The 15,670-nt window shown below is 43.8% G+C and overlaps 1 protein-coding gene across 3 annotated transcripts in view; it reads right to left on the bottom strand.

The window, feature by feature from the left end:
• Positions 1-2,645: 2,645 nt before the first annotated feature.
• Positions 2,646-15,670, bottom strand: part of XPNPEP1 (X-prolyl aminopeptidase 1) — a 29,728-nt gene continuing 16,703 nt past the window's right edge. For all 3 annotated transcript variants that reach the window (XM_084525703.1, XM_084525704.1, XM_084525702.1), the window contains exons 10-20: positions 13,669-13,758; positions 12,504-12,554; positions 11,334-11,392; positions 10,583-10,660; positions 9,972-10,043; positions 8,147-8,207; positions 7,256-7,325; positions 5,966-6,139; positions 5,033-5,109; positions 4,242-4,340; positions 2,646-3,205 (exon numbers count right to left, since the gene is read on the bottom strand). In XM_084525703.1, coding sequence (XP_084381829.1) covers positions 3,077-3,205; positions 4,242-4,340; positions 5,033-5,109; positions 5,966-6,139; positions 7,256-7,325; positions 8,147-8,207; positions 9,972-10,043; positions 10,583-10,660; positions 11,334-11,392; positions 12,504-12,554; positions 13,669-13,758 — 960 coding nt within the window. In that variant the 3' untranslated portion in view covers positions 2,646-3,076. The remainder of the gene's footprint in view (positions 3,206-4,241; positions 4,341-5,032; positions 5,110-5,965; positions 6,140-7,255; positions 7,326-8,146; positions 8,208-9,971; positions 10,044-10,582; positions 10,661-11,333; positions 11,393-12,503; positions 12,555-13,668; positions 13,759-15,670) is intronic.

Genomic DNA, 15,670 nt, shown 5'->3' on the forward strand with positions numbered 1-15,670 from the left:
CAGCCATATAGACATCAAATATGGTTTAGTTTTGCTGATGTACTGTCCCATGGGTAGAGACACAATCAGGAGGCGGTGGTGACAAACTGCCCCCTTAGATCCTAGGTCGAATGGAAGGATTAAGCCAGACAGGCTTGCCCCAGCAAGCACCCCTTTGACCGGGACTGCATGAGGAGCAGAAATGTGCCTCATCGCATCATCCAAAATGGGGAGACACCCAATGGGTTAAAAAACTGCAAAACCACATGGGTTAAAAACAGACCACTAAGCGTATTGTTGAAGATGCCCATTCCTCCCCACACTGAAAAAATTAAAAAATAAAAATTAAAAAAATCCACTATGGAAAGAAAATAGTAATAACAACAAAATGAAATAATATGGTAATTTTCATGAGAAGCATAATCTTACAGTCATTTCTGTGGATGGCGCGTACAAAGAGAAAACCTAAACCCAACAGAAACTTGCTTTCCTTTCCTTTTTTTTTTTTTTTTTTTTCTTTTGCCAGCAGAAATGAAGACAGAGACCACCCAGGAAAAGCAGACACTGAAGAAATAAATCAAAACCTGGGGAAAAAAAAAAGTTTAATTTTCTGAGAAAGAGGTAAAGAACTCCTCATTGGAACCAAGGCACTTCAGCAAACTCCCTGCAACAAAAGCCCACAGGGTCAAAGTGGCACAAGAGGATCTGCGGGGCTCCCCAGGCTGGTCCCTAGAGGAGCTAAATCCAGATATTCCCATCTCTGTCCCTGTGTGCTGGAGGGATTTTGGGATGGGAAAGCACCAGGAATTTCTGGGACGTGGGTGGGAACCACCCCAATTGGTGTATGACTGTGAAGAGGGAATCCAAGTGGGAACTGCCAGGTTTGAATGGCCCTCAGTGCTGTTGGTGTCACATCTCCCCTCCCCGCTGAGGTGCCTGAGCCAAACACGGTGACTGCAGGTTTGAGACTCAGGACTAGAGCTTCCTCGGGTGCTCTGCTTCACTGTTTGGTAGGTGTCATCCTCTTCTGCATTCCCTTGGGAAACATTTGCCCTGAAGTTTGAGCGAGGAGAAACCTAATCTTAGTCTTTGGTCTTTACCAGGACATCCGGGCGCTGTTGTTGGGAACACACACAGCCGGCAGCTCAGACCCCTTGTGGGTTTATGCTGACCACCAAAGCTACCTGCATGAACTTCCACCACCACCCTGGAAGGCGGCTGCCTGCCCGCAGACGGCAGCTCACTCAGCCTGGCGAGGCTGCAGCACTCAGCCTCACCGCATGCAGTGATTTTGCAGGGAAATTCCCCTTTTGTCACAGTACAACCTGCTCAGATCCACCGCTCGGTCTTTGATCCTGTAGCACAGTCAGTACCAGCAGCTGTAATTTGGGCAAAAACATTTCTTCCACAGGTGCAATCTGTTTTAGTTGATAGCACATACTCCTGAGACACTGGGGACTGCTTGATGTGTGAGCAGGGTTTCCCACAGCCCCAGCTGAAATGACAGCTAATACTTGCATACTTGCAGGTGGTGGTGGGAAACTGCATGGATATTTAAATACAGACACATAGCTGCAGAGGCTGTAGCATCAAAAACTTTTAAACCACTTACTACACTTTTATTTTTACACTTTCTTGGATAGCATAGCAAGGAGACGAGGGAACATTATTTCCTGGAATGTTTCTCTTCCTTTCTCTTCCAAGTTTTGTTTGGCTACATGGTACTGCTTCCAATTGCTACATCTCTTGAGGGATATACCAATTTCATGCTATTTAACAGAGATTAACATTTCCCTCTTGGAATTATGAGAAATATTTTTTAAAAAGAATTATCTGAACATTTCCATTTGCACAGACCATTTCCTTAAAATGTCGGGAATGTGAGTTACTATTACCCAACTGTCCCTTTTATATTTAATACTGAGTTTTAGTTTGATTGAAACACTGTAAGTGTTAATAATGTTTCTTTTAGTAAGTATATTCCTACAAAGCCATTTGGCCTTAAGGACAGTGCACCGGTGGGGCTGCATACAGTGACTTTCCAGAAGACAGCTGAGATGACTGCAGAGCAGAACATTCTCCCTCCCAGCTGAAGGGAGGGAAGAGCCCAAACCTGCATTTGCCTTGCAGTAGTTCTCTTAACCACTAGATGTCTTTGTGCACTGCCTAGCACTCCAGAGCACTGCTCCTGGTGTCCAGGGCCTGGCTGATTTTGTACCAAAGTTGCAGAAGCCTTTCTTTGTCCATTGCATGCATTTTTTTTTTCTATTTTTAACTTAGTAATTGCCTTGTATGCAGGAAGAGCTGTACTTCCATGGTATTGCCCACACATCCTGCACTGCCACGGGTTATACAAGTACTCCGTGAATAGCAATAGACAGAAGTAGTGGCCTGGGTGCTCCACAGGCACAACCCTCCGCCAAGCATCACTACATCCCTTCCACGATCTGTCACAAAGCATAGACAGAAGTGATAGCTCCCACCAGGCCTTTCCATAACATCTGCCCAGCTCCTAGCATAAGGCAGCTCCATACACATATATGCAGCTCTATTTCTTCACTGTCCGAGCAGGCTGCACACAAATGTGGAATGATCTGGTCCTTGCCCTCTTTTAAGCTGTCTAACCCAATATATCACTGATTACAAGAGAAGCCAGACAGAGAAAATAATGTGTTGGAAACTTTTATTCAGTAATCAGTCCTGCTGTTTGGGTAGCATCCCAGCAACTGGAACCCAAGTATGTAAAAATACTGAGTTTTCATAGTGAAAAACCACACCATATAAAATATTCCAGTATTGTCTCTTAGAACCATTATTTCAAGAAGACCCCCGTTTCAAAGGCAACATGCTTATTTATTTTGTTTGCTTTCTATTCTCAACCTCCCCCCTGCTCAAAAAATGTTGAGACAGTAACCCTCCTTACCCCCACGCTACCTGCCAACTCAGGGGAGGAGGAAGACACTAAATGAAATCCCCCTTCTGATTTCCCAAGGTTTATCAACGAAATTTCTCCCAGTGGTGTCAGGGGCCAAGAAGACGTAGATTACAGTGACACCAAGCAGTCCTGATGTTCCCTGTATCAAGGACAACCGTGGTGCTACTGAACTCTGATCAGAGGCTCTGTCTCCCGGATGAGCCATTGAAGAGCTTCAAGCCGACCTTGCCTCTCCAGCTCTGCTCCAATTACCTCCCGGCACTTCTGATGATAGTCATTCACCCAGTTCAACTAAAGAAAGGGAAAGATATGATATTCAGCATGAATGAAAAATAGCTGCTGCCTTTAGAAGGTGTGTATAGCTAGAGACATGAGTAGGCCACTTTGAGATGGGCTGTTAGGCTAGGATAGGATCTTGTCCCACAGACAGACCTCTAATATATGGAAGTGACTTAAATTCGATAAATTTGATGAGGGTAGGAACTGAAGCAATTAGTCCTGAGTTTTCAGAGGAGCTAGGGTTCAGTTCAACTGATAAGTATTTAAAGTCTCTGCAAATCACTGCCTCCAGCAAGTTAGAATAGCTACCATGGCACAGCCTAGTAAATAGCTTTGCAAATTTGTAACTGAACAATGCAGTGATGAGATACGAGTAGCCTATTGATCTCAACAGGTAACCTTAAGGTAGATAGATCTTGGTATCGTTCAGTCCTCTTTAGAAAAAATAAAATGCAAATTGGATTACCATTCAGAAAAGTAGGATAGACTGAAGAAAAATGGACAATATGATAGAAAACCAGGATGAAACACGCCAAGGTGAAGGTAGAGGGAAACCTAAATAGAAAGCTGTGGTGGTAAAGCTATTTAGGAAATGAATGCTGCTGAGCAAGTATCCTATCTGCTCAGAGTCCATATGCACTGATAAATGTGGCATGGCTAAATGGGACCGACCATGCGGAGACACAAATAGCACCATGGGACAGTCATCAGTGTAAGTCTCTGGGGAGACAGCATGGTAGTCTGACAGAAGCAAACGAAGGCAGGAGTAGGAAAGACTACATGTAACAGCAAATACCACATCAAAGGAACTACCAAAACAACATCACTAGAGTGTCCTTGCTGCCCTTATCATAGAATGATTTAGATGGAAGGACCTCTAGAGAGCTCATCTACTCTGTTCTCCCACTCAAATTGGATCATTTAAAATTAAGTCAGATTCCTCAGGACTGCTCTCTGAATCTACCAAGTAGAGCAAAGGCAAGTGGTTTTTATAAACAGAAAAGGTTCTAGCATTAAAAAGGCAGTGGAAACTTACTGTTTCACTTACCTCTTTTTGGGTCAGCAAACTAACATCAATCATTTTTGTCTGGATTGGAACCAGGGTTAAGGGTTCAAAAGTCAGGCTCCCTCTGTTTTTGAAATTGTACTGCAACAGAAACACAAATGGGGTTGCAAATTCTTAGAAACAGCTCTAGCAAGATCATCCTCTTATGTCAACATTGGACACTAAAAAAAACCAGCCTTGCAGCATTCAGATGAGAAGGTAGCAACTTAACAGTATTTTTTTCCTCATATATCAAGCAGAGAATCTCAATATAAACCACTGTCATTTCTTTCAGTGGTCACTTCATAAAGGCTATGTCCCAGGTCACAATTGCACGGAACTAGCCATATGGTCATTTCCAGTTCAGCATTTCTAAAAGCATAACCCAGACAGACCTGCAATTACAATGTCAAAATCTGCCTGTAGCTTTGGTTCTGCTGCCAAAGGGGACTCTCTATCAGAGATAAAAACCCTGACCTGAGAAGATCAACCAGCAATGATTCCAAGGGGCTGCATTAAAGATAATTCTGGTCTTTGACACCCAGACAGAAAACATTTTAAAACAACTCTCACATACACGTTTCAACCTATGGAAACTGCAGAAGTAAAACTGCCTTCTCTGTCCCCATTGACAGGGGAGACTCAAAATCAGTCTTCACCAAAGCAGGGTTTTGGAGAGCAGCAGACGAGTAGGATTCAACTACCTGCAGCATGATCCCACCTCAAGTTCCAGTACTTTAAGTTTTATAACCACTGACTCATGAAGAAGGGGGCATCTTCAGTAGGTCACTCACCTTGGTTTCAGCAGGGATCACAAGGACAACATTTTCTATTCGGATCCCAAAGGACCCATCTTCATAATACCCAGGCTCTGCAGAAACAGACAATAATTAACTAAGACACACAGATACACTGTGCAAATACTTATTCCCTATGGCCAAACTTCCCCTTCAATTGCTTTAGTTTGCTGAGGTCGCTAAACAATCTTGACATCAGGCACCCAGAGAAGCAAACAGATTTCTGACTCCTTAATCTGCACAGAAGCCCCGAGCAAGGTGACAGCAGAAGTTCTCAAAGAGAGGAGAAACCAGACAGCCCTCAAGCTCAGAGAGTCTCCTTCCAAGTCAAGAGAGAGCACCAAGTACATGTTCCAAGTACCAGAATCTCAGAATCTCCGAAAATCATCTCTTTATGAAAGGCAGGTAGAAAACCTCACCCCTGAAGTCATTTTACGAGGGTGTTCCCTGACTCCCTGAAAGAACTCAACAGCCCTGAAGGAATACAAGTGTCTCAGCAAAACCCAGCAGGTTGTTAATTTACTACAGGGAAAGTAAGGCATGTAATGATATAAACAGCTGGCTCAAACAGCCCATAGCAAAGACAGAATTATTTCCTGGTGTCCACCTAGTTGTGTAGCCAGCTCTTCCACTGCAGAAGGTGAAGGCAGCCTGACAGGGCTGGGATGGTCAGCAGCACAGCTCTGCTGAGGTTTGCCCTGTACAGAGAAGGAAGCAGGCCTGCAGAACCCAACTTGCTTTATTGTGACAGCTAAAATCACAGGGTCTTTACCCAGAGAGTTTAAACAACAATTTAAATTAACTGAGAAGGCAGGGCCAGAGCTTATGATCCCATCCTCCCTTTCTACCACTGTCAGATTTATCCCCTCTGCATCTTAAGAGCTTGGTCCCTCCCCCTAAAATCCAGACAGAATCATCACTGTTAAATACCATCAGAGACGATCATGCCAGCCTCCAAAGGTTCATCTGCAAAGGTTTTGTAGCTAATGCCGCAAGGACCCTCGTGTACATTTAGGAAAGAGCCAACTCCATGTCCTGTTCCATGCAGGTAGTCCAAACCACAGTCCCACAAGGCAGAGCGGGCAAAGGAATCTAGAAGGTGACCTGTAGGCAACACAGAGAAATAAAACTTGATCGAGTCAGACTTCCTCAGAGACTGATAGTCACACTGAGGGCTCAAAACTGGAAAGTGTGCAAAGAAAAATAAGAAAATTTTAAAGGAACAAAAGAAAAGTCACTGGTTTGTTGGAAGTTACAGGGCACACAGTCTGCCATTCAAGCCCATTCTTTTCTAAAAAGCCCCTCTCCTTCCAGGTTGCACAGCCTTTCAGTTTTGCTGCTTGCTCCACGGGGGTTTTCAGGAAAGAACCTGGTGTTTAAGTGCATTCAGTATCTTTCTTAAAAGGTAGCTGTGCTAAGATAACTCAAAGTAGAAGATGTGATAATTGCATTTGGTGAACAAATCAGACAGCCTTCTTGCCTGGATGCCCAGTCATTTCAGGCTGTTTCAATCAGTGTAGAGGATTTCTATGGCCTGCATACAGACACCAAAGTCTACACGTGCAAGTTCTAATACCCTCCAATTTCAGTTGGAGTTTCTCATGCCACTACCCAGCTGCTTTTCCTTCACATACCCAAGCATGCAAACTGGAAGTAATTCTACAGAAAGGCATCTTGGTATCAGATTTAGGACCTGGGAGAAAACAGCTTGCAACATTCACCAGCAGTGAACGTATATTACAGCTTCTCCTGCACAAAATTAAAAGTTCCTCTGTGTGTCATTTTCCCATGCTGCTCACTGATAAAAGATTCCGCATTAATTGGAAGACAATTAGCCAGTTCTTTTGAAGCTGGAAAGTGACCTATCCCTTTGATAAGGCTGTGAGTAAAACATACTGAAGACAACCTCAGAGCACAAACAGGCCACAGGCGTATTACAGTGCCAGTGACTGATTAAAGTCGCCGTCACCCTAGAACCATCACACTCTGAACACCCTTCAGACTTCTCCCTCAAAATGTTTGGTGCTGGCTGCTGCTGAAAAAGGGAGAAAATCAGTAATCCAGAATCCAAAATGTTGGTGGTGTAACTGTCTGTGTCTGTTTCCAACGCATCTGCCTAACACACCTCAACCTGTCACTCATAACGCTGCTCTCAGACCACAGAATGGTTCTTCAGAGGTCACCACAGCCATGGTCAAGCACTCCAACTCACCAACCTACCTTTGGTTCCATTCGGGAAGATGGCTGCACTCACAGCTATGTGTCCCTTCAGGACATAGGTGAAGCATTCCTGCCAAAGAAACATGTACCATAAATAAGCAGGGAGAGACAAAACATCGTCCTTCCCAGGAACAGAGAGAAAGACTGCATCTTGTAGCAAACTGCAAAGGATCTAGAAAGACCTACTCATGCTTTCCTGTGACAGGCAACGCCAAAGCAAAGCAGAGCAGAAAGTTTAAATTGCTCTAAAGATTGTTCTCAGTTAATATGCAGAACGTGTCACAATCTCAGGCTGCAGGTTTAGCAGCAGGATTCATCTGACCTACATGACTCATTTTCTTTGTGGCTATAGTTTTACTTCCTAAGCACGCCCTACAGCATATTTTCATCACTGAGCAAACTATAATGATGAAATGAATGTTAATTAAAGAAACAATTTAAAATAAACAAAATTACATTGCTGAATTTCCAACACGGACCTTCTCAGAGCAGTCAGACTGGATTTTAACACAGTACACTAGACACAAACCACTACTGCAGCCCTGCATTGGATACTGAGCTTTATGCTAAATGAAACTCCTACAACTCCCATGTTGGGCAGCCAGTAATGGGCATCCACAGCCCACTGATTTTATTATCTCTCAGAGAAGACATGTCATTTAGTAGATGTAGAAGTGTCATTCTCTAAATTACTGATGTTTGATGAAAACCTGAGGTCTGACAGTCTCCTTTTCAAATCAGCAAACTGCTATCACTTTTATTAGTAAAGAAATGATACCCGATAGATCCCTCTGACTGTATATCAATAAGGCACATCACTAAATTTAAGGCATCATGGTTTAAGCATCTCTAATAAGGGTCAGATTGCAAAATACTGAGATGCCAGCTTACCTTTTCATAGGCTGATGGTGTGCCAAAATGCATTGTCCTGGTCACATCTGTTGTACCATCTCTTCCAGAAGCAAAGAAAGATGCAGCAAGGGATGTAGGGGGAAGAAAGATCAAAGTGAAAATGCACAGAAAACCCAATCAGACTGCAGAAAAATAGACTAATCATCGGGTAAAGTCATCTGCTCTGTGCTACACAGAACTGATGCTATACAAGTTCCCAATCTCAAAAATTCCTGAACACACACACACATCCCTAATGTAACAATAACAATTTACAATTCAAAATGTTATCTTTCATCCGTAAGGACCCCAAAGCTCTTTTCAAATTATAATCTAGACTGCTCATAAACACTCATAAACATCAAGTTAATTTGAGGTTCAGCAGCTGGTACCTGCCCATTGAGAACAGGACAGAGAAGGCCAAATTTATTCAATCTGTATGAAAGATGACTCATTTGCAGCTTAAAAATATATATTTATGCACAAATTACAGCTACCAGCTGAGGAGAAGGAAGTGCAAGTAGGTTTTGTGTCCTTTTCATCCTCAGGATGCTTTGTGCTACAAATTATCTATCATTTGGATATGGGTTAGTCTGAGACATCAGAAAACGGCTCGAAGTTCTTTATGCAAATATTATTTTGAGCCTGTTGTGAAAAACACAAAGGGTCTTGAAATAATGGGTTTCCTCTGAAGCACTCACTGCTGTGCCAGCACTCTTCCCCAGCACACACTGGTCATGGCCACAAAAGAACTTCCCAGCAGTGACAATCTGAGCATCCCTGTGACAATGCTACCGTAAGTGCCATTGAGGTCCAGCTTGCATGTTATTCAAAGGGCTGCTTTTCATAGAGGCACTAAGGAAATCATTAATTAGGCCATTGGGGGGGAGGAAGGGAGAGGGATCTCATTGTAAAAATCTTATCAAAAGATGTCTACATGGTTCATTTTCAAGGCTCTTCCTGACTGACAAAATAAAAAGGCTTAGCTCTAAAGACAAAGCTCATCTCAAAGGAGCAGCCAGGTCTATCTTGCATCTCTCTGAACAAACTACTTCTCATCTATTTACACTGGTTAAAAACACCCCTTCTTTCATTTTCCAGGGGGTCAGAGCTACACAATAAACAGCTGCAGAGACTGAGGCTGCTGCCAAAAAAAAAAAAAAAAAAAAGCAGAGAGTGAGTCAGCCATGATGCCTTCCCAAAAACACAAGTGAGACCAAGTGGCTACTGGGATATGAAACCCTGCCCCTGAGTCTCTTTCTGGAAAGAGAAAGAATCCCGCAAGGCAGTGCTGTCCCACTCCTTTGCTCCATCTCGTCCTGACTTCAGCCAAATTATTACCTTCTGCCCACATCCTTTCTCAGCTTTGTAGGCAACCTTAGGCTGAACTGGGAAGCCAGGCCTGCTGCCTATTCCCTGCAACTCTAACGTGAATGTGCCAGTGAGCAGAGCTGCAACAGACAGAAGTGCATGCCACCAGCTGAAGCATATCCACCATCACACTGTCAGTGGGATTCTAGGGAACAGCACTTTTGGATCTCATCCCCTGCCCCAGGCCAGGCTAGTCATCGGCCCTAGTCTGCTGCCTGCAGCCTAGCTCGGCGCCTTCTGGCAGGGATCAGTCACACAGTTACTGTGGGGTTATGAGTATAGCCAAGAACATCAATCTCCTCCCACGGGGATACAACAAGCAGGCTTTCTGTGAAATGGCACTGCAGTCAAAACCACGCTGTGCCATGTTTGCCAGATCAATTGCAAGCTGACCCAGCAGGGAGGTCACTAGGAGCAGAAAATGTAGCAGTTCGGCCCCATCCATCCCACTCACTTGTACTGTGCTCCCGAGTCCAGGAGGTAGATCTCGTTCACAGACAGCGTCCTGTTGGTCTCAGGAACTGGCCTGTTCGGTTAAAGACAAATGTTTTTGTTCCACCGCTTTAAGGTCTCCAGCCCACATCTGCAGTCCAGAAGCCGTATCAAGTGCAAGCTTGGATGCGTCAGCTCTGATTTGTGGCAGTGATAGAAATCCAACACATGCTCAAGCAGGGTTCATACTGAGGAATGTATTTTCTACAGTACATGGCACTAAAGTACAAAGAATAGCTTTGTTGCTTCCAGGAAAACCCTCAGCATCTGTTCCTGGACACACTGCAGAAAAGCTTGCACTTCATATTTGTCCTTCCCAGACTTCTACCCCCAAATAGCCCTTTGCTATGGCCCTTGGACAGTTCAGCATCATAATACGTGCATGCTGCCAGCGGGAAGAGAACTTTGTTTAGTATGTGTAGGAGCTCTGGTGGAATAAAACAAGATGGCAATCAACAACAACTACATCTCCCTGGAGTGAGATCATGCTCTGCAGTGATTCCACAAAAAGCTAGACAACTCATTCCAACCATGTTTGCTGAAGGATGAAAGAAGCAGCCACGTTTCTCTTACTTGTAGTGAATGATGGCTCCATTTGGACCTGTGCTTGATATAGTAGCAAAACTCAATTCAACGAAGTCTTTCTGTTGGCTGAAAGAAAAGATTGTGATCAGTACAGCACAAGCAAGAAGAGCACACCAGGTACACGGTGTGCCCCATCCTCAGTTTCACTTCATCTTAGCCTTCCCCTTAGCCTTGAAAGCCACCTGGGCAAGGAACACTTGGATAGAAGAATTGTACAGATCCAAATCCTATTGAGCCAACCGTGGGGAAGCCTGCTTTCCACCTCCACCCTTTTCTTACAAAGAAGTTCACCACCCAGACCACCCACGGAAGAGATGTCCTGAACTATTTCTTTGTTACATATTGACTTACAGACATTTCTGGAGGTCCTGTTACACACAGACTGGACTATTTCCCAATACAAATGGTGCTCATTCTCCACCAGAAGAGGAAATTTAACTCTTCCATGAACTCCTCTGTGGTAAGAAAGCAACCATCTCATATATAACAGTCCTAACCTGCAACATTCCTCTTTGCTGTCTTAGGAGGAAAGTGGGACCCAGTGGGCTGGGACTTGTACCTCCCCCAAGAGACCCAATTCTTCCCCAACTCTTTCAGATGTTCAAAGAAATGCTGGAGCTATGGTTTGTCCTCAGGTAAAATATATCTGTGAGTGAGCAGGACTTCTACAGAATAAAATAAAAAAAGGATAAAAACACCACCAAGAAAACACCCTCACACAGGGGGGTTAACGTTTTACCTGCGGAACTCCTCTGCTTTGTCTGCAGCAGTTATTTCTGTCACTGTTCCCTTCGGAACCTAGCGGACAAAGATGCAGGTTGAATTAGTACATCAACTAGCAAAGAGAATGCTATATCCCTGAACACTGCCCCCCCTCTGAGCATTATGAAACCCAGCCTTGAAGTGGCCTGTTTCCAGGTTTTCTGTCCTCATTCCTCAGTAATGAGGAACACAAACCCAACAGTATTGTGCAGGGCGTGCGAGAAGCAGGAAGCAAGAGCTGGTCAGAGCAGGATTGCTGAACCTCGCCTAGGGAACAGCTGGTGCAGTATCTACTTTGCTGAGATATGCACGGAGTAAGATCTCATAACACAACATCTCCTCGCATACACGTTACAGTAAGTGTAAGCAGTTCTCTCCATTTCAACAACCCATGCTCTTAGCAGAAGTTTTATGCCTTTAATCTAGAGACAGAAGCAGTTGAAGGAAAAAACAAAGCATGGATGTTCCATTTTATTTTAGGCGTTTAGTAAATCAAAACCTGCAACCCAGGGGGACTGAATCAGCTGGTCTTGGACTGGACAGGAAGAGAGATAGGTCTCATAACCCCTGAGGCAAGTTTCTTGAGTTACTCAGACATGTAAAAAGGCACCTTCTGGAAGTCAAAGCATTTCCATAGGTGAGTTCAATGGACTTAGACATGCAGTAGCACACAAGCAGCACAGCTTAGTAAGTGACTGTGCAACACCTGACATTCTGCACCTTCGCTATGTACTTCTAAACCAGAGCCAACATGAGTAACCTCACTTTATCCCAGTTTTACTGTACATGGGCATGACCAGACCTCTCCATTCATAAACACCAAGCCTGTTCATTCTGCCAGAAAAATATTTCTTTTTACTTTATGATTTGCACTAACAAACCAGCACAAGACAGTATTAGCACTACGTTAAGTCTGTTCACGTTATTCCTCACCTGCTCTGGCTTTGGCCTGTGCAAAATAAATGGGAGTGTGTTTTCAAAAAAGTCTTTGGCCTTGGATGGAAGTATGATTGAACACACACCAAAAAAAAGAAAACTCATGCATGTCCTCATTTATATCAAAGGGGCTATCAGGAATATTAAAAAGTTCATGCTAATGACAAGTTTTACTTAATAAAATTTCCAACTTAAAAAATTAATACACTACCTCCTTCTCCAGCCAGTTAAAGAGCTCACACAGGGCAACAGCATCTTTAACCTATGGTAAAATAGGCAAGAAAAAGGAATTGTGAAGAAAAAAATAAGTTTCAGTACAAACACTGTTTTTGATGCAAAGCAATTCAACCTCCAAGTTTCAGAAATACAAGCTAAGCGGTAACCTGGTGTTTTCAGCTTCTGCATCCTGCAATTACTGCAAGCATCAGAAATGTACCACGACAATTAAATAAGCATTAATACAGGTTTTCTGCTGTGACATATCTTACTCTGGAGAATTACCGAGTATTCAGCAAACACTAGCTATATCCCACACATGACTTTCAGGTCTCTTTTACACACAAGATCTTGCATTTCAGCTCATGGGAGGTAACCACACAACACATTTGACCATGAACAGGGAAACAAGATCTTCTCTGCACAATACAAATATTTTTACTTCCCTTTAACTGACAGGGTAATAAAGCATTGAAGTAGGAAGTAGCAGATCCCAAGAAACTAGCAGCAAATAAGGGACAAGCCCGGAACTGCCAGCACTGCTTCAACTAGCACATTTCTCCCGTTGTGAAACCTGTTCCTTGGAACTTAACAGGAAATAAACAACAGAAAATTTCAGCCCTACCATGAACCTGTTTCACAGGCAACTTCTTTGCTTGAAAATGTGAAACATCCTGGGAAATCAGACTCATTTCCAGAGTGTCGTGATGAAGACATGAAAATGGAGTGCTTTGAGGACACAAGCTGCTTTTGAGTATCTTGGCCTGTGTTTTGCACCATGTGTTGAAGAATTTCTCTATGTTCTTTAAGCCGTGTTCATTCAAGTGATAATAATTTTAAGATTCCAGTGAGACCAGCAACGGCACTTGCAAAGGGGACAGAAGATCCCTTTGAGGGTTTGTATTCTAAATAACACTTCTCAAGCCTACATGGTCTTCCAACAGAGCAAGGTTGGATCCTCACATGATAGAAGTGTTGTTCTTCACTTCAAGGGAACACTAAACAAGCAAAAAGACTGCTTCAACAGCAGCAGTCATCCAACAGGAAACATTTTTAACCTGATGTCCAAATTGATATTTGCTTTTTAAACCACAATGCTAAAACAAAAAGGAAAATTCAATTTATTAAATGTGCAAGGAGGCTCTCAAGGCTTCACTTACATGTGCTCGTCTCATGCCTTCCGTTTCCGACGCATTCTTCACAGCTTTTGCAATGCAGATGGGGGTATATGGGGTGAGGTATTGGTAAGCCTGCAGCAGAAGGACAGGGATTACTTGTGGATTAGTCGGACTACGTAATACTACAGGTTTAATAACTCAGCCTGGCCACAATTCATACTTCGGCAGTCTCCCTCAACCTTCAGCACTGGGAGATGCTGGTTGCCAGTACTCAGCTAAGTGTACTGGGGAATAAAGAGGAGAAACAGTCCCTAACTGCAGGAAGAACAGCCGTCAGGGAAACCCAGGAAACTGAAGGGTCAACAGCATGTCACAAAGCAGGGTCAAGACTGGATATCCTAAATATCGTATCAATATCTGAGCTAGGGGATTCCTGCTCGTTCTGTTCACTAAAGGCCCAGAGACAGCTAATGAGAACACCAATTCCGGGGACTCAGGCAGAACTCAAGCTGTGCAAACAGACCTAAAAAGTCACCTTGACTTGTTACCTGACTGCTAATCTCAGGCAGCAGCAAGCAAAGGGTATCCAGCCCAGGTACCAAGCACTGGAATTGAACCTGGAGGACTCCTTAAGGGTCTGGCTCCTCCAGCACCGAACACCACCACCTCTAGTGCTCAGTGCTGACGAATACTTCAACGGCCCAAGAAACATGAAAATAAACAGTTTTACATGCTGTGCAATTCTGAAAGGAGCTTACATCAGCAGTTTGAGATAAAGCTTTCCCATGCATTAAGAACTGGGAAGGAATCAGTTACCACTGTGCTTTCCCTAAATATCAGCTGTCCTTAAGCTAGCAGGAACGCTTGGCTGGTTCTCAGCACATCCTCAGAAATTCACAGAGGTGACTCGTCCAAGCCGCATGACAGGATAGAAGGAACAAGAACAAGATCTTTTGCCCCCCAGTTCTCTGCTCTACCCATTATATACTGGGAGATGAGACGAGCAGCTACAGAAGTAGGTAGACGATCACTATCTTCCTGTTCTCAGCACACCAGCATAGAGAAGCATGACTCAAACTTGTGGGAAAGGACTGCTGGACCCTCAGCAAAGACAGATTTCACACAAATCCTACAGGCTTATGGTTTCCAGATTCTTAACAACAACAACAAGAGGGTTTCATTACTTTAAACAGAAACTAAAGCACAGAAGAAGCCACAGGAAAGTTCTCTCGGAGCCAGGACAAAACTTTTTAACAGTCAGACTGTATTAGATCGGCTTGTCTTTTACAGACACTGTCAGGTTCTATTACTCTCCTGTGAAAAGCATATTTACATGCAGTTGTAGGCAAATCTATAAAGGGTTTGCAGATCTGTGTTTAATAACAAACTGGAGTTTTGCCAATGTCAATATTTGTCTTTGATGGAGACAGGCAGTAGATGGACTTCCAGGACTGGCATTCTTCAAACACCCCAGGCCAGCTGTTCAGCTGATGTGAAGTGGTAGAGAGATATTGAAAAACACCCAGCATGAAAACTGGGAAACCTGTGGCTCTGCCAGGGACTTTTTAAATGGTCTTTAATCAAGAAATTTCAGTTGTTGCCCTTCTGCCTTCTACTGCACAGAGCTCCTTGAGGCAGGGACTCTCCCTGTGCATGTAGCACTATAATGACTCAGTATTAGACCAAACTTTCATTGCTAAAGGGGAAATATCATCACTACAACTCATTAAACTCCTTTATCTAGGCCAGACCTACTATACTTGTCCATACAGACATTTACTTGCCCTGCATAAAGCAGCCAGAGCCACTTACCCAAACCAGGGTCAGTCATTGACTCCAACTACAGAACAACCAGGGGGTTGCTGCTCTGAAGGCAGAAGAGGAACAACTTACCCTGGATGCGCCACTGACTCTGTGCCTCCTGTTACACTGAACAGAAGGCAGTGGGCAGAACGTCAGCATTTTGCATTCAGGTGCCATTTGCAAATGGATTGATGGTGGCAGAACATTTAACCCTAAGCAGGGGCAAAAGAGTGCCTGTCTT

This window comes from Aythya ferina, assembly GCF_964211825.1.
Source record: "Aythya ferina genome assembly, chromosome: 7".
NCBI classification, from domain to species: Eukaryota; Metazoa; Chordata; class Aves; order Anseriformes; family Anatidae; genus Aythya; species Aythya ferina.